Source organism: Gigantopelta aegis, chromosome 14 (genome assembly GCF_016097555.1).
Source record: "Gigantopelta aegis isolate Gae_Host chromosome 14, Gae_host_genome, whole genome shotgun sequence".
NCBI classification, from domain to species: domain Eukaryota; kingdom Metazoa; phylum Mollusca; class Gastropoda; order Neomphalida; family Peltospiridae; genus Gigantopelta; species Gigantopelta aegis.
Window position 1 is genome coordinate 27,354,041 of NC_054712.1, and position 19,602 is coordinate 27,373,642.

At 35.5% G+C, this 19,602-nt stretch overlaps 1 protein-coding gene across 1 annotated transcript in view; it reads left to right on the forward strand.

Annotated features, from left to right (window-relative positions):
* LOC121387982 (ras-related protein Rab-2) overlaps nucleotides 1-16,548 on the forward strand; it is a 64,662-nt gene extending 48,114 nt beyond the window's left edge. Inside the window, exons 6-8 of the mRNA XM_041519168.1 lie at nucleotides 2,776-2,887; nucleotides 4,832-4,900; nucleotides 9,349-16,548. Of these exons, the coding sequence (XP_041375102.1) occupies nucleotides 2,776-2,887; nucleotides 4,832-4,900; nucleotides 9,349-9,444 (277 nt within the window). The 3' untranslated portion in view covers nucleotides 9,445-16,548. The remainder of the gene's footprint in view (nucleotides 1-2,775; nucleotides 2,888-4,831; nucleotides 4,901-9,348) is intronic.
* Nucleotides 16,549-19,602: the final 3,054 nt, after the last annotated feature.

Below are 19,602 nucleotides of genomic sequence, written 5' to 3' on the forward strand. Positions count from 1 at the left end.
GCTCGAACTGTGCATGAGAAAACAAACCAAACAAAAATGATAATGGTCATGTGGTATACCAACGTCTGTGACATTGAAATGGGAATATCCTCTCTAAAAATAGATTAGACCTTGTCTGCTCAACAGTTTTTTCTCAGAGGCATGTGGCTTTTTAAGAAATAAGAAAAATGCATTTTGTGGTATTACAAACACCAGAATTACCAAAAAACACTTCAGGTGAATGGAAATGTATATTCTAAATAATAAACGGTAAGTAAAGTGCAATTTTATTTGTGAAAAAATGGGTTTAATAGCAAAAAACAACGTCATAATGGTTAACAACTAGGGCGTGTCCCTTTAACATAACCTACTACTTATGACTGCATAATAACCACAGAAGAACATATCTTAACAGGCTTGAGGTCCTAGTGTCATTTAAATTATACTTTTTGTCCAGCAATGTTTACATTCCTTTGGTGTTGGCAAAATTATTAGTTTCTACCCTGATATCTGAAAGGTGATGAGAACAATTTCAAAATAAATATATATATATATAAAGAAAATATTCATGGAATTATCTCTTTAATACCAGGTGGCATAATTTTGTTATTTATGATCGTATCACAGTCAAATTTGACATGAGTATGTGACAATGTTCTTGCTATGGATTGACGGCAGTGGAGGCGTTTTCGTCACCAAAGAGTGTCACGCGAGGGCGCTGAAATCAGTACCTTGTGTGGCCACCAGCAGCACCAATCGCTGCATGACATCTTAGCATAGACTGAAAGAGTCTCTGAATCCGGGCACGTGGAATCCTAGCCCATTCTTCCTGCAATGCATGTGACAGTTGTGGAAGCATCTGAGGCTCCGGGTCATGCTGGCATACACATTTGTCCAGTTCGTCCCATAGATGTTCAATGGGGTTGAGATGTGGCGATCTTGATGGCCATGGCAGCACATTAATGTTCTCATTCATTGTTACACGTGCCGTATGCAGCCTTGCATTGTCCTGCTGAAAGAGTTCTCTCTGTCGATCCAAGATGGGAAGCATGTGACGGCGAAGAATTTCATCCTGGTAGCATACAGCTGTTAGGTTGCCTTGTACGAACACAAGTTCACTTCTGCCGGTGTATGAGATGGCTTCCCACATCATGACACTCCCTCCACCAAATTTGTTAACTTGGGCGATGCAGTTGTTGGCAAAACGTTCATTGCAGCATCTGTAAACACGTTTTCATCCATCACGTTGCTGTGGAAGGAAACGTGAATCGTCGCTGAACCATACTCGCTGCCAGTTTCCCAAGTTCCACCCCTGTACATTAGTGCACCAGCGAACACGTAAATGTCGATGTTGACGTCGCAGGATGGGGCAAACATACGGTGTCCTAGCCCATAAGCCAGCTTCTCGAAGTCAGTTCCCAATGGTTTGTGCAGACACCCTTCTCAAACCAGGTATGCGTCCAGCAATGTTCGTTGCTGTGGCAGTTAGGTGACGCAAGTGCAGAACCCGGATGTAGCGATCTTGTGCTGCAGTTGTTATGCAAGGTCCACTTCTGGGCCGGTCTTCAGCTGATTGAAACTGCTGGTACCTGTCCCAGAGACGTGAAATGGTGCTCTGATGGACGTTCATGTGGCGTGCGACTGCTGACTGCGATTCACCTAACTGGAGGCGGCCTATTGCAATGTTTCGATTTTGCAGGCTTAGTCTTGGCATCTTGTAACTCGTCTACGTTGAAATGGAAATGAGGCATCATTGCGAGCATTGCAGCTTTAAATACCCATCACTACTCCCAATCTTTTACCAGAGTTTCACGTGCAGTCACCAAAATCTGACCATTTCACGCCGATTTCCTGCAAATGTCTCACAACGTGCGTTAAATTTGTTTTAGGGTGCATTTTGGCATGCTGTCCCATTCCAGGAACATTAACAACCATGGTCATTCAGCAACATTGTACAAAAAAACTATATTTTGTAAAATCAAACACTTTTTCTTCTTTCCCTATCACCTATGCATTTCTTTTTTGATATAGTATAGTATTTGGTCAAGCTTGATCTTCTCATAAAAACTAGTTTCGACTTGAAAACATGCATAGAGGAGACATACCCCTTACTAGATGAGGTGGATATTTTACATACCAAAAAAACCCTGAGTAATGAATTCAATTTATACAATAACATTTTAAGTCAATATATAGTAAATGACAGTTATAAAGTCACCTCCATCGGTAATATGACATCATCGCGATTAACACAAATGTAGTTGAACTATCTTATCAAAATGTTATGTTCAAGTATAAATGTTTTCTTTGCTTGTAACCATTGACAACAAATTTTTCTTTAACCGGGTTAATAAATCAAAATATCAGATTGGTTTATGACCTTGATATTATGGGTAAAGTATTGGATAAAGAGTTATCAGTCTTAGAATGACAATTTTTGAATGGAACTTGGGTAGTTAAAAATGATTCCTTATATTTATAAATAACAACACAACCTCTACATGTATTCAACACTGTGTTCGCTAATAGTTGAGAAGCGTCCTCATCACACCATCATACGAGGGAGTGTCTTCAGAATGGGAACACATTCACAAACATGTTCCCTCCTTAAAACGTTTAGGAACTTTCTGCATCGGAACACCCATCTAATTTTTTCTGATTTACTTTAATCTTTGTTTCACTTCTAACAACTTTAGTCACATGTGTCTGTTGTTATTTAATTTCGTGGTATGCACTCTTAAGGATGGCCAACTGTTAATATTTTTGCAAGTATCTAACACAAATTTATGATTTTAGTGATCTGGAGGCTAGACGGGAAGTGAAGAAAGAAGAGGGAGAGGCTTTTGCTAGAGAGCATGGTTTGATATTCATGGAGACGTCTGCCAAGACGGCGGCTAATGTGGAAGAGGTACGTTAATTAACAAACATATATTATATTTTCATACATAACTAAGTTTTAACCTTTTAGCCTTTGAGAAGTTCCTTGTTAAAGTGACTGGAATGTTATAACAGCCAATGATTAGTTGAAATCTTCCATTGTGCCATGGTTGACAGGCCAGGTTAAGTATTCATGAAAAGTATTTATCTCAACTTTAAACAATTTTTTAATTTTTTTTAATTTTGCATGTTTTGAAATAAATTCTTGATGTCCAGTTTGTAAATTTAGCTCTAAATATTTGTGAGACAAAATACCTTTGATCTGTATGTGAAAATGACAGATTGCACTTGATTCATGAAGGGGAGTAACTCCAGTTTTAAAACAAAATATGGATTATAGAACTTTTCTAACCACAAATTCTGAATCACCAGGGTGTATTATACCAAATAAAATCCCATAGGCGACCATGCAATATATGAACCAAACTGACCCATAAATACCAGTACTACAACCCCTAGCTCAAACTATTACCATAAATCCAGTCCTTGGTTTTTGAAAATGATAGGCGAGTGGAAAATCACACACCTTAATATGCTAAGGCGAGTGAAAAATCACTCTACACAATAAATAAAATAGGCAGTGTAGCTCTGATTGGATTTTGACTGGTACGTCTACAAAATTGTCTATTTGTTCAACAAAGAGGAATACCAGTTTAACGACTGCATGGAAGCCATGTTTTAAATTTTTATTGTTTAAATAAAAGGATCTTCCTATCGGCTAAATGAGCTATGAAAACAGTTGATTTTTGTAAACAGTGGAAATAAATATACCCATTTATTTTACGTGCGCCGTTTATTGAATGTAACGTGCGCTGTTTTTCACACTCGTTAAATTTAAATTATGTGTGTTGTACGAGCGCAATTGTACCCGTGCACCTTAAAAAGCAAGGTCTGTAAATCCTAGTTTTTTTCGCGTCGCTCCAAGTCAGGTCTCTATACAAGGCAAGCTTCTATTTTTTTCACGCAAACCTTTTCTAACATAGCCTTGTTGTAACATCTGATGTCGGCTCACACACCTAGCTTCTTCTTTCCTGTTATTCTCACAGTTTTTATATTAGCTTTTGACGGGCAATGGGAGTGAGGAGTATAATGTGGCCATTAACCTGACAAAGCTACAGTAGCAGAAGTTGGACTGTATAGAAGGCAGGTCTCTAGTCGAGGATTTATGGTAACTGAAGAAAATGGTACCTTTCATGGCCCTTTTTTGTTATAATCAGATGTTTTTAACATCCGTAGTTTCACACAAAATTTGAGTACCTTTTTTTCACAGGTACCCCATACATGTTTCAAGCACACAGCTACTTGACACAGTGGTACTAGATGAAATAAAATTACATAAATTTTTTGCCCAGATGAAACTAATTTTTTCACAATCAACACACTCACATTTATCACCAATCAAAGGACTTGTGATGTTAACTTCTCTATCAAACATTTGGTGCCCCGCGAACTTTGACCCAGCCTGAAGTTATTTGGTTGAGTACTACCACCAAGTCAGAAGTACCGGTAGGTCTCTGTTAGCTATATTACTGTTCCACATTGTCACCCTTAATCTCATTACTTAAACCAGTATTGTGCTTTTATGGTACTTCTATTTTTCAGCATGCTTCACCATCAAAATTGATGGCTTGGAATTGGAGGTTTTTGATTAACTCATAATACTGCGTCTGTAGTGATTATTTGATGACTTAAAACTTTAAATGTCATGCTTTAAACTTTCTTCTTATATTAACTAAATAATGTTTCGAGTTGTTGATTTTTTGTTTGGTGGGCTATTGTTTACTTTCTCAAAAAAGTTGAGTTCTATACTATATATATGTATGTCAAAAGATGGGCAATTTCAAGTTAAATTTTATATGGACAAGAATGAAAAAGACCACTTGGCTTGTATTTTGACAACCATATTTCTTTACAGGCATTTATCAACACTGCAAAGGAGATCTACCAGAAGATTCAGGATGGAGTCTTTGACATTAATAATGAGGTATGGTCACTTCAATTCATTTATTATTTGTTGACTAACGAAGGTCATGTGGTTGTATAAAACTGCCCGATTGGGCTACCTATCATTCTAGCCAGTGCACAATGACTGGTATATCCAAGGCCATGGTATATGCTATCCTGTCTATGGGATAGTGCACAAAAAAGAAACTGCTATTAATGAAACAAAGTAGCAGGTTTCCTCTCTAACACTGTTAAAATGACCATATATTTGACATCCAATAGCCAGTGATTAATAAAACAAACTTTATATAAACTTGCTTTCCCACTGGTCAGAGGCAAAAAGTAGCCCTGTAGATTGCTCGCTTGAAGTTTAGTTGGTTATAAGATTGATTGTTGTGGTTGAAACATTTTGAGACCGTCCTTGTTATTCATAAAAAATAATAATAATAATAATATGGATAATAAATACTAATTTGACAAAACTTGTGTCAGGATTCATGCTTGGGTAATCCAAAAATCCTGACACTTGCTTCGTAAAATCAGTATGACACAAGCTCGTATAATAATCTCTTAACATCTATTTATGACAGATTAATAACATAGGCACTTGATGACAGGATAATGTAAATATTGTCAATATACCACAATATACCCCTCAAAAACCCTCTTAGCACACACTAGCCTACATACAAACCCCTGAAAATATTGCTGTTGTCAAAGTGGGAGAGAAAACAAATAAAATAAAATAATAAAAATAATGATAACCACTAACACGTAGCCTATATTGTTACAAGGCTTAACAAGCGTTTTCCCTACACTGAACTCAAAAATATAAATTTGAAAACTGACTTGAAATAATTGATGTTTAATTAATTAAACATTTTAAATCTCTGAACTGGTTTATGAAGTTGCAATAAAATGTCAAATGTAGATATTATACAAAATAATTAAAGAACTTACATTTTCAAAGTCAAATATATAATAATAGAAAAGGCATGCAACTTAGTACTCATCTAGGACGGAAGTGACCTTTAATATTCCAGGTCAACCAGGTCAACCAATGGGATAATTTTGTGTTAGCACCGTCACATCAACGTAAAGATGAGTAATGAACAAGTGGTACATTTGTTTTTCATTATCTAATGTGATGGTATGTGGTGAACAATAGAATTATTTCATAACGTGTTGCTTTATAACCTAATTTAGTCTACATTTTTATACTGGTGTTGGGTTTTTACTGCAAGGAAATACCTTGAAATGCCACAACAGCGTTAATTGATTTTCAGTAGCGTACTTTGTAGTTTACTTTGTTATTTCTTTATTTGCGTGCGTGTGTGTGTGTGTGTGTGTGTGTCATTGCAAAAATTATCATTATCATTTCCATTAGTATTATTAGCATTTATTAGTATTGTTAGCATTTATTCAAAACGGTCCCATTTTACGTCCTCGTAAGGCAGTGTTAGACACAATTGTACGACGTATACTTGTTTATATTTTTATATTAATATTTATTTTTGTGCTAGGCCAAAGAAATAAAATTATAAAAAGTAAATAAAATACATTTTTATGTGTGTGTGTGTGTGTGTGTGTGCGTGTGAGAGTGAGAGTGAGAGTGAGAGTGAGAGTGAGAGTGAGAGTGAGAGTGAGAGTGAGAGTGAGAGAGAGAGTGTGTGTGTGTGTGTGTGTGTGTGTGTGTGTGTGTGTGTGTGTGTGTGTGTGTGAATGTGTAAAAACTTCATATTTTTTGTATACGTACTTTATGGATGGCCCCAGAATGGAAAACTTGTTTAATGCAGTAGTGTACTACCATGAACATATTCAGTAGCTTTTATAATTTTGTATAATGTTACACTTTTCGAAATTTCCATGAACATTACATAATTGTGTCATTTGCATACTGACATTAATTTTCACATTTATACGTTATTTAATACATAATTATTCACATACTTTTATTTGTTTTAATTCAATTTGTGTTTGTTTATTTCTGTGTTGAAATAATTTATTTATATATATTTCATCATTAATATTATTATCGCACATCGAATTCACTGGAAGTTATGCCTAAAGTCAAGCAAGATACCGAAACACATTTGTTTTTATGGTATTATTTTTACCTTGTGTAGTGTGAATAAATTATTGTATGAATAAGAATATATATATTACAAGGGCTGATTAAGGATTTTTAACAGGGTTGGGTTCAATAATTATGAAAAGGGCAACTGAAGGGAGCGACATATCTTGGGGAGGGGGGGGAGGGGTCTGGGGCCATGCCTCCTCAGGAAATGTTTCAAATATATATGCCTAGAGACGCCTTTTCGAGGCAATATAGTGTTACTTTGCTACTGTTCTGTTTGGAACTCCTTGTGTGATAATTTCTTATGTTTAACAGTTATAAAAGATGATTTAAAATTTGTCCAATTCTGAATAACGACATTTATTCCTATTAGTAATACTACCAAACGCTTAGGCATACATATAGGGTTGCAAACGATCCATTAAGAATTTTTACACGGAGCACAGCTAATTTTGAGGGTAGAATGATGGAAATACATGTAAAAAGTTTCTCATATTAGCACATTTTGGCCGAATATCTCGATCACTTTTAGTCCGATTTTGAGTTTCTGTTCCAGCATTTTTGAGGTAGTTGCACCTTCCGCTCCTGTCCCCATCTCACAAGCTTATGTTTAACTGGAACGCAATAAGTTAGAAACCTCAATTCCATTGCTTGTGACACCGCCACTGGCGTAGCCATGGTTGAAATTTGGGACGGTATGTTCATATCTGCAGTTATAAACACGATTAAATTTTTTTTTGCAACCCTAAACTGATAAACAGTGGTTGAAATAATAAAACATTTTTTAGGGCAAAGTGATTTCGGCCTTGGGTTTGAAGAAATGTTTGGGAGCATCAAGACAACTGGTCAGCACCCATTACTCTTTTTCTCGTTCCAGCCAGTGCACCATGACTGGTATATAAAAGGCCGTGGTATATATCTTATCTGGTGGTGGAAATAAAAGATCCCATGCTACTAATGGATAAATGTACATGGTTTCCTCTCTAAGACTGACTGTCAAAATTAAAATTTTGACATCCAACAACCGATGATTAACAAATCAATGTGCTCTAGTGGTGTTGTTAGAAATGTATTATTCACCCTACACATAAATAAAACTTTATAGGGGGTGGCAGTGTTCGAGATTAAATTTTTTGGCCAGTATCCCAGTTGGATACTAACATTTCAAAATCTGGTAAATCACCTGAAAATTTAGTATTATATGGCATCCCGGTGGGATACTAGGTTCTTGAAGTCTGGTATCCAAAATTAAATTCTGGTATCCCCGGGATATTGGGATACCATTAATCTCGAACACTGGGTGGGGTCAGATCATGCTCGCCTACAAAAAAAAAAATGCTCGAGGGAAGGTTCGACCCCAAAAACCTGTGTACACGCGCCTGCGTCAGATGTAGCTAGAGCAAAACACACATGATTTCCTTTTTCGTGAGTACAACAATTATATACACCAGTGAATCGATTTAATATTTTTTTCAAGATGAAATATTTAAAACTATACCCTCACCATGCTAAGCTTTAGTCTGTCGTCTGCTTTGTATTCAGCACTAACTCCGTGATTAAGGCCTAATTAATACCACGATAGCACATTATTTTGCATTATTTTGATTTAAGTTGTATCGGACATTGGGCTTTTAATCACAGTTTGCAACTCCGACCATCTCGGACGGAAGTAAAGTTTAACCTTTCAGGTCAACCAATCGGAAATTAAATAAATAACGCCGGAAAAAGATCGTACAAAATAACAAAAAGTGAACAGAAGAAGCCAAAAGTACCGAACAGGTATAGCGACATTAGTACTGGAATAAAATAAAATTAAAATAAAATTAAAATAATATATACATATATATTGACAATAACTTTTAAATTACATGTTTTTAATATTTATAACTTTTTGTTATTTTGTACGATCTTTTTCCGGCGTTATTTATTTAATTTCCGATTGGTTGACCTGAAAGGTTAAACTTTACTTCCGTCCGAGATGGTCGGAGTTGCAAACCTTCTTCTTTTTATGGTCCTGATGAAGTGTTTTTAATACCTGATTATATCAAAGTCATAAGGTATTTTTCAAGAAGCATATGATACAAATTAAGCTGTAAAAGTATTTTTTTACTTTTTTTTAAATTTTTCTCGTGTTGTTTCGTGTTTTAAAATTTGCATTATGGGCGGGTAAAATCCTCATTTCGTCATGCCCGGGAATAAAACGCAAATCAAAATGCTTAGGATAGGGTGCTGTTAAAAAAAATAAAAAAAAATAAAAAAGTACTGAATGTTTATCGGACATTGGGCTTTTAATCACAGTGACTAACTCAATGCAGCAACCACCGTATCATGTACTAGTGTCATTTGGAAATGGTTTATTATCCTGTCATCAAGTACCTATGATTAATAAAACATTATTTTTCTCTTCCTAGGCTAATGGAATCAAGATTGGCCCTCAGCACTCACCTTCTGGTCAAAACATGCCATCTGGTGGTGGAGGTGGGAACCAAGGCGGCGGATGCTGTTAAGACTATTTAACAATATTGAACCTTGACTGTTCCCAATCAAGGGAAGCAACTCTAAATGTGTTGGAACATGCACACTGGTGGAATGTACTAAATTTTAAAACGAAAAGTGTTTGTAGTGATTGGAGTAAATGTTTTGGCTGGCTGAAAAGCTGATATAAATATCTGTATGTTGACAAATGTACATTATGTAGATGTCATAGTTGTTCTTACTGCAACACTTATATATTCTGTTCACATCTCATTGTCATAATTCCTTGTATGTGCAGCACAGCTGTTTTCATTTCTTGTAGTAGCGTGTATTTTCGTTTGTTTATGTTCCATTAAATTATATTTGTTGTGTTGAACTATTTCTTGAAAGTCATACATCTATATTACTGCATCAGATGAGGAACTGTTTTTTAAAGCTTTTTTCTTTCCTTTTGATGTGGAAAAATAATTTTACATACTGTATTTATGGGTATGGTGGGATATATGTAACAGATACAAAAAACACCTGAAAATGTCTTGTTCTTTATTGAAAAAAAAAAGTTCACTGCTACCACTATTTTTTAAGACCTTGTTCCGTGGTCATTTTCATCTGGTCTAAGAAAATGAGCTTTTTTCTCCTTCTTTTTTAATAAAATCTTTCACTAGTAGGCCTAACATTTTTAATTCAGTTGCTAATCATGTCTGTGTAGAGTGGTCATTAATCTTTCTCTGGCATGTTATTGCAGCAAAAAACGAATTGATGATGGGCATTGCAATACTGACTTTGTACAATATATTATCTCATAATAGTACAGCTTAACTTTCTCAACCACAGACTGGAATAAGCCTGTTGACTGATTATTCTTATACATGTGATCTCACTTAATTGAATATTAGTTGTCTCCCTGTTAGCATTTACTGTTGTATCTGTACAAAATAACATTAGCTGGAAGTAGGGCCAAACATTTATGATGAACTCTGTTTAAGCTGGATTTTGTGGGACCGACAAAAGGTTCTGAGATTTATGCAGTACCAGGTTAGAAAGATTTACTCAAATTATTATTCTTGATGTCGCTTTAGTCAAAAACCAAGTGTACAAGTGTAGAAACAAACATTTTTCTTTCAATAAAGTGTATGTTCTTGTTCATTTGAGTAATAACTTTATTTTCCAAGAAACAGAGCAATAAGTAGAAATGTGACATAATATAGTGCTGACAGAACTTTTTTTTAACCTGTTATTTTCAAGATGACCAAATATAAGAACAGCCAATGACCCAATTGAGTGAGAAATGCATGCAGACCAGACATTTACTTTTGATCCCAAAAGTTCATAGTAGGTGATGGGCAGCAACTTTAACCTTTAGACTACTGGATTAATTTTTGACAAAAACAACCTTGAGTGGGTGCAAGTTTATAAATTTACTCAAATATATTCACTGCAACGATTGCTGCCATCACTCTCACCTATATTTCATGCTTACAATTGTACACCTCACCCTGTCTGTTGTTCTCAACATGCCTCTCAGTTTCAAAGATCATGAACATGTTGAGTATACAATATGTGATTACAAGAGGGTTAAGACTTTTATCTTTTATTCAGCCTTTGAAGACCGATTAAGTGTTGAATTGCTCATGAATTACCTGCCGTTGTTCAACTGTTGATCTTTGACGGACTGATAGTGTGACTGAACAGTGTGCAAATATAGACAACAATGCTAATTATTATTAATTGGTCATTAATTCTGCAGTAGGCAACATTTATTTGATGCAGATCTTAGACCAGCCTCAATAGTGTAGTGGTTAAGTCATCAGACATGAGGCTGATAGATACTGGGTTCAACTTCCGGTATTGTCTCCAACCCAGTGTTAGTTTAACAACTCATTTTTCTTCACTAACTACTAGTACAAACCCATTGTCCTGGACACAGCCCAGATGAGGTCTGTATCCAGGACCGCGTGCTTGATCCTTAATTGGATATAAGCACAAAATAACTATAACTGAATGAATGCTGATCTTAGCACATAAGAATTAACTGTCACTGTAGAAAGTTGAGATGGTGTAGAATTACGGATGTAAGACACAAATTCCACAGCAATCCCAGTTGCACAGATGCCCATTTTGATGGAATCCACTATTCTTGAATGAACCTATTAAATATATATATATATATTGTCAGCAACTCTAGAGTAACCTAATTACAGGGAAATCAGTTATTTGTGAAATTCAGGTACAATTTGTCATGCCAATAGTGTACAGACTAAAAATAATTTTGAAATAATGTTTCCATAATGTTTATTTTCCTTTAAGATCTTTGAACACCCATTTTGCTAGATGAAATCCAAATTAACATAATTTGTAGGTTCAGTATGTTTCACATTCGTGCAGGGGTTGTGATACCAGATTAACTCTTGATGCTGCTACTTCCATATTATAAACCAAACATAAATGAAATCTCACAACCCATTACTCAAGTAATATGCTCTAAATAAATCATTTTGCAACTCATTATCCATTGGATCAAACTTTTCTCTACATTTATTAAAAACTGTGACAAAGTGCATCTCTTAACTCAAAGATATTATACTTAGATTGGATGTAATATTTTAAAATGTTTTGGATTGGGGTTGCTTGTAATGTTACATGGCATTGTAAACTAAACTAAAAGGCGTTTTAAATGCTGTATAAATAATATTGAATTTTTCACGCTAGGCACACCTGTTGGGTTGTTCCACAAATTATTTTGCTTTAACTTTGAAAACTCATGAACATATTGCAATTCACTTTTTGTTGATGTCTCTCTCTCTCTCTCTCTCTCTCTCTCTCTCTCTCTCTCTCTCTCTCTCTCTCTCTCTCTCTCTCTCTCTCAAATTGATTTACAGGAAACAACATGTTTTTAAAATATTTGAACTAGCCGGTAGTAAAATTTTTATGGATCTGGTGCAATATTTTAATTCTCTAATTTCAAATAAACATGGTTAAAGCAACATATGGTAAAACATATATTGGAGAGGCACATTAACTAAAAAAAACTGATTATGTGGATGTGCCTATTTGAATTATTTTAATTTATTGTCATATTGTGAAGCCTTGGAAAGAGTACTGAATGTATTTATTTGAAAATTAATATTTAGTTGTGCCCAACTACACTCGGCAACTGGAATATTAGATTACTAATGAAATATTTTGTCAAATAAATTTACATCTAAGGGCTGAACGTTTGTTTGTTGGTATTTGTTAACTATGTATCTGTTTTCCTCTTCATTAACATTAAAACTCAACTAATACATCTTTAATTAATACATGTGCTAACTGACTACCTTGATAGTGTCTATCAGCAGTACGTTTTGTGCAACTTTTAGACTTTCTAAAGATATTTCAATGTGGAAAAGACTTCTTAATTTATAGGTAACATATTGTTTGAGCAGATGAATGGAAATGTTCTAAAGATTGTGTCTGATGAAAATTGGGTTAATCAGTAATTATTGGAAAAAGGCAGATGTTTGTACATGTATATTGGTATTGGGGGTCAGTAATAATGTATGCTCCCAAAGTCCAAACTTTAATTATAGATGGCAGTATAGATTTTTTTTTAAATAACATATTAGCAAAACAGTGTCAACAAAAAGCTGCAGTCAAGAGTATCTGATGTTTGTATTGTTAGATTGAACTTTATAGCTAAGCTATAGGAATGTGGATATATTGCTATATTTCATTGGGCCATATGTGATACATGCTTCTGCTTTTCATCATGGTTTTAAGTTCTCACTATTGGAATCAATTGAGTTATTGGTGATTGTCTCAGAAGGTTAGATACACATTTCTTTTCTGCCAGAGGTGACGATAAAATCATTTGCATGTAGCTTTATTTGTTAAAACTTTCTAGACTATTCAGAGACTTTGGTCATGGTTGCACCTCTGAATGTGTTGATGCATGATAAACAAAACCTTAAAGGAAATTCCAAGGATTTATTGTTGATGCATTGGTGACATTAGAACATGCAACCCTAAATTCCAAGTCGGAGATATTTTAAAAAAATATGCCAAAGTTATATTTATAAAATTATAAAAACCTGATACTTTTTTATTTTGGTTTTTAAAAACAATCTGCTTTATCTTTTGGTGCTAAAAATACAAGAAGTTTGTTTGACCTGATATGTGTTCTGCATTAGTTAATCATCCACACAATGATCACACAAATGTATTTCTGAACAGTCTGTTTTATGTCTCCTTGAATTTTGCATCATGAAATATTAGCATTTTGCATAGCCTCGCTAAATTCGCTAATATTTTATGCTCCCTAACATTTCCTGATTTACAGTATATTGGTGTGTGTTTGTGTTGGGACACCTACACTGTCTATGAGCACCCATGCCCCTCCCCAGCTACACCAGTGGTTTTAGCCACTGCTGCTCCAAATGTGCTGCCTTTTAGTGTGTCGATTATCGATTTGTTCAACATAATTTTGAATGATAATTAAACATTTTTTTATAGCAATTCAGTTCAATATAAAATATTTTGAGTTTGGCAGAAATCTTGTTTTGGAAGTTCAGAACAGTTGATCATAAAGGTATAGCAGGTGAAAAAATGTTTTTATTGTTTTAGCTCCGTTTCTGATTTCACTGTGTGTCTAATGCTTATGACTCGTATTTGCATTAATAAATGTTTAATGTTTGTATACATAATCTATGAACCATAGTTCTAGACTATACATTATCCTTACATGTGCATGATTTCTCATTAGAGTTATTCCTCCTTTTTCACCATGCATTGTTTAGACCCTACTTGTGCATCAAACTCATTAGATAGTATTTGATAGACTTTCAGTTTGGTGTGCATCCATTACGAACCCAAAATTAATAATTTACTCTTAAAATTTGGTTTAGGGTAATTGATGAGATGGGCTGGACTTAATGGAAATGATGATACTGTAATTTTAATGTTTATTTTTTATTATGTACAACTATTGTCAGTTATTCACCAAATGCCAACTCATGTAAAAAAAATATGATATTAAACAGTGACATCTAAATCATGACAACAAAATATCTGAACTTTATGTACTAAGCATTCCATGTTTATTGTGTGTGCATTTGCATGTTTTAAAAAATTAGGCAGTTTTTGTTTGCAACTTCATGTAAAACCACATAAAACATTTATCCTTTGTTATTTCTTATTTTGTATTTATAACAAATTAAAAGTATAACTAGTTTTTACATATGCAGTTTGGTAAGCCTACTCAGCTATAAGAGTTACAGCTATGTAAAAAAAATTCTACATCAGAGTATGCGATACCATTTAAAGGTTTGATATTAGTAGGGAATGGTGCCTGACATTACCTTCAAGTGTTTGCCTATTATAAAACACACTATTTATTTGTCATTATTTCATTATGGGAAGGAATGAGGTGAGAGCTGGTAGATCAAACAAATTTCACAGATCAACCAATCATGAATAATACGATAATGTACATTGTCATGATTTTGCATATATACAAGAGTATATAAGAAGAGTAATAAAAGTTTTTTTTGGTTCCTGTCCTGGACAGAGGAGCTGGCTGAGGCATGTTAAACCCTATGACCTGACCTGACCTGACCTGACCTGACCTGACCTGTTTCTTTGTAAAAATATTTGTTAGATGTGCTTAAAAATATTATGGGCACATAATGTATGTTTCTTTTGCTTTAAAATGCACGTTATTGAACCTGTATATAAAATCCACTTGTATATTAAGACAAAAGTGTTACAGTAGTTAGTGTGGTCTTTATATATATATTTTTTTTTTTTCATCATGGATAGCCAACCAATTCAGTTTTAAAATCACTTTGTTTATCATGGTACAGAATATACTTTGTCTATTTTCTATGAAAACAAATTAGCTTAGAGCAGGGTGGCTTTAACCTTTGCACATGAACCAAAAACAAATTCAGGTACTCCATTTCTTTTTGGCAATAATCCATCATCTAAATTTTATGTGCAAACAAAAAATGAGTTACGCAGAATAAGTCTTGCATGTATGATGCATGAACGAAACCATTATTCTCGCAGTATTCAGATGTCTCATCTCAGTATTTCAGTTTCTGTATGGGACTACATAGCAGTGCTTTGCTCCATATTTGCCTGGGTACATAGAATCTGTAATTCCTGCTGTGTAATATCTGCACTCACTATATACATTTTGTGGAGCATTAGATGGAATGGAAAATAGCCCATGGTAGATGCTTTACTATACTTGAGTTGCGTCTAACTTCAAAAATGAAACAAACTTTTTTTTTCCTTTCTTAACTAGGGTCTACCATTTTTCAGACTGAAATTATTTTATTGGTCATGCATGTTATATATTTAAATAAAAGCCAATATATTTTTCTTATTAGCTGAAAAATAAGAATTAGAATATTGTTGTATACCGTCTTTGTGAATTCATCTATCAACTGATTAGAATAGCTGCACTGTTTATTTTATTTACAAATTAACCGATTCTCAAACCAGAAACAAAACTTGGATTTTCAATCTGATTAAAATTTGATCTTACCACCACTGGAGTTCTTCTTTAATAAATATTATGTCAGCCAATGCCATTTTATGCCCGGTGACCTTTCATCGTGAACAGCTATTTGGTGTTGGTTAACCCTTTCCACACTGTTAACCACCCTTCACTAACAGCAGTGTGTTGAATATTGGGAGGGCAAGACTGTTGGTGGCCATTTGGAGCGTGTTTACAATACAATACATGCACTCAATCCTATAAAAAAAAAGTTTGTTTTATTTAACGACGACACTAGATCAATCCTATATAGAAATTACATGAGTTGTTGAATAAATATATAATAGAAGGTTAAGAAGCTACATGACTTTTTGAACAAATAAATATTTAATTAGAACGTGGGTTTCTATGGACATTTTACCCTGGTTCTATACAAGATCAAGATGTCACTGGAGTATTATTATTTGTGTAACAAAATTAACAATATTAATGACAGTCATGGGTGGATAGTATAATGAAGAGCTTTTGTAGGGTCTCTTGGACTTCCAAGACTGACTGGCAGTAAGATCTTATTTTGAATTAGTTGCATGACAGTTTTCAGACTGAATAATTCATGCAAGTATGTTGTTACGGCAATAAAGGGTTTTCAAATGAAGCATTTGTTTCTTTATAAATCAATTTTGAAACCTGTTCCTGTCATTATTTATTTATTTTTGACACTTTCGTGCTTACCCTGTATATCTAATTAAACTTCAAAAATGTTGATCAGCCTCACACCTCAGCTATGTAGTGTTGTCCCATTGAAAGAGAAGTTTGAGAGATATTCATTCACTGTAAGGTGCAGTTGATACTGGGATATGACCTTTATTTCTAAAACCATACCTGGTGAGGATGGGGTGGGAAAGGGGGCATTTACACCCCAGAAAAAGATGAAAAAGTGCCCTTTTTAGTTTACAAATGCCCTTGCTGTCTACCTGTAAAAGATTCAGTATTTTTAGGCCCTAATTCTTGTACTGCCACCCCATTTTAGGCTAGGTTTAATTTGGTTATCTACCATTCTTGTTCTGATTCCTTGTCTGATAATATACTTTGAAGACAATGGAATCCTTACTCTCAATAACTGCAATGGAATATTCCAGGAAATACTGTACATGAAAACCTGTTTGGAGCAAACCCAGATGCTGCTTGTGTGTTACTGGTGGACAGAGTGTGTGTGTTTCTGCTGTTTAATGACACTCACTAGAGCACATTGATTAATCCTCAGCTTTTTGATAATTTGATACTTCAGACACTTGGTTTTAGAGAAAACCTGCTGTATTTGTTCATTAGCAGGAAGAAGGATCTTTTATATGCACTTCCCCACAGACAGTACATCACATACAACAGTCTATAATATACCAATCTTGGTGTTTTGGATGAGAAGGGGGAAAAAGTCCGAGAATGTGTCCACCGATGTGGTTCAATCCTCAGACCGAAGCACTACATGCGAGTACTCTAGATTTCACCCCCATCACAAATGACTTCATATTAAAATACATATTAAATATCAGTTGTTTTTGCATGTGCATCCAGTGCCCTGCAGGCATTATAGGTATGACTATACCAAATAAAATCCCATAGGCGACCATGTTAACGTTTGTATTTAAAAACACTTATATGCGATATATCAACCAAACTATGACCCATAAATATCAGTACTACAAACCCTACCTCAAAGTATTAACTGAAGAAAATGGTACCTTCCATGGCTCATTTTCGGTATTAGCAGATGTTTTTAAAACACCCCAAGTTTCGCACAAAATTTGAGTACTTTTTTTTTACAGGTACCCCATACATGTTACAAGCACAAGGCAACTTAACACAGTGGTACTGGATGAAATAAAATTGCATATAATTTAGCCCAGATGAAACTAATTATTTTTTTACAACCAACACACTCACATTTATAACCAATCAGGAAGTTATTTGGCTTGGTGCTACCTATATTGGTAGCATAAAGTGCACATTCTAAATTCATCGATGGCGAGGTCATCGACTTAATTGTCGGAGGGTTCTTTTGCTTTGCTTCATGATGGCAATCCACATAAACATTATGACCATTCAGGCGCATGTGTAGAGGGGGGAGCTAAAAGGTGGTGAGGGGAGTTTCCAGTGGGTTTGGGTCATGATATCGCCCCCCCCCCCCCAAAAAAAAAAAAAAATCATGTATGTATGTATGTATGTATGTGTATATGTATGTAAATACAAATGAAATCGCTTGAAACGGGAGGGTTTTCACCTCCCCCGAACCCTCGCACGCGCGCCTGGCATCATCGGTTAGATATTTAGCAAATAAAGCTATCTAGCAACGAACATTGTCCATGAACAGACAAAAACTCGATTACGAGTTTCTGAGAAAACCATATGAAGTCCGAGAGACAATAATTTGCGTAGACGTCGCCATGCAATTCGACCACCACTCCTATTACGGCAAAGAACGGCCAAATGTAAATTTTGAAGATGTGATGACGTTTAGTGGGGTTGAATGTTACGAAAGAATTCAGGTTTTAAACAAAGTCGGATTCGTATGTATAGACGACCAGGTGTGTGATTCATTGACATCAACGTCAACCAGCGTAACGGGTTCAGTGGCGGCAACATACTGATGCAGTTAAGAGATTCGTTATTTCAACACAATTATCCAGCCGTTGGTTCTCTCATTCAGGACTGCACCAGACCTGATACGAGACGGTGCTGTGCACGGGAGGGAGACAACGCCAGATCCCACTGTGTCTCAAAGTGTTGACGGACTTTCTCAGGCAACAACGTGTTGTTAGAATGGATTCGATGGCAAATCCGTCCGATTTGGCACCGATTTAGTACACATGAGACGAGTTGAACGAAAGAGTCGGTGATATACAGTACAACGTGGGCTTTCCACAAACTGCGGAAAACAGCTATGTTGAGTTATTACGGCAGTGTGGCAGGCGATGTAGACAGACAGGCTGGCGCTCTGTCTTGTCTGCCCCCCCCCCCCCTTGCTCTCTCTCTCTCTCTCCCTCTCCCCTCCCCCTCCCCTACCCTCCCCCTACCCCTCCCCCTCCCTCTCTCCCTCTCTCTCCCTCTACGTGTGTGTGTGTGTGTGTGTCTTTCTGCTCTCTCTATCTCTTCTCACCAGCCAGTACTCGTGTAACAAAGACCACGATGTGTACTCTCCTATCAGAGCGTCGGAAGCGTTACGGCCGTACCACTTTTTGGGCCAGGAACGTTGTCTCTTACTATGGCGCTCACGTAGTATAGATCTCAGCATATACGAGGTGTGGCAAAAAAATAGAAATGAGACTTTCCTGGTTTCAAGAAGTGCTCAAGTGCTTGTTTCGGCTAAATAGAAATTTTGTTACGTTCAATTTGATAAGACGTGTGTTCTTGTCAGAAAATGAGTGAAAGAAATTTGAAACAGCGCAATAACATTAAATCTAAGAAAAGTGTGACTGAAACATACAGTATTTTAAAAAATGTTTATGGTGATCAGACAATGTCTCGTGCTTGGGTAATTAAGTGGCATAAAATATTTTTGGATGGTCGAGAAGATGTGCACGATGACCAAAAATTAGGTCGACCAAAAACCACCAAAACTGATGAAACATTAGAAAAGTTCAAAAGCTAGTTCGTAGTGATCGCCGTTTAACAATTAGAATGATGGCTGAAATGCTTAGCATGAACAAGGAAC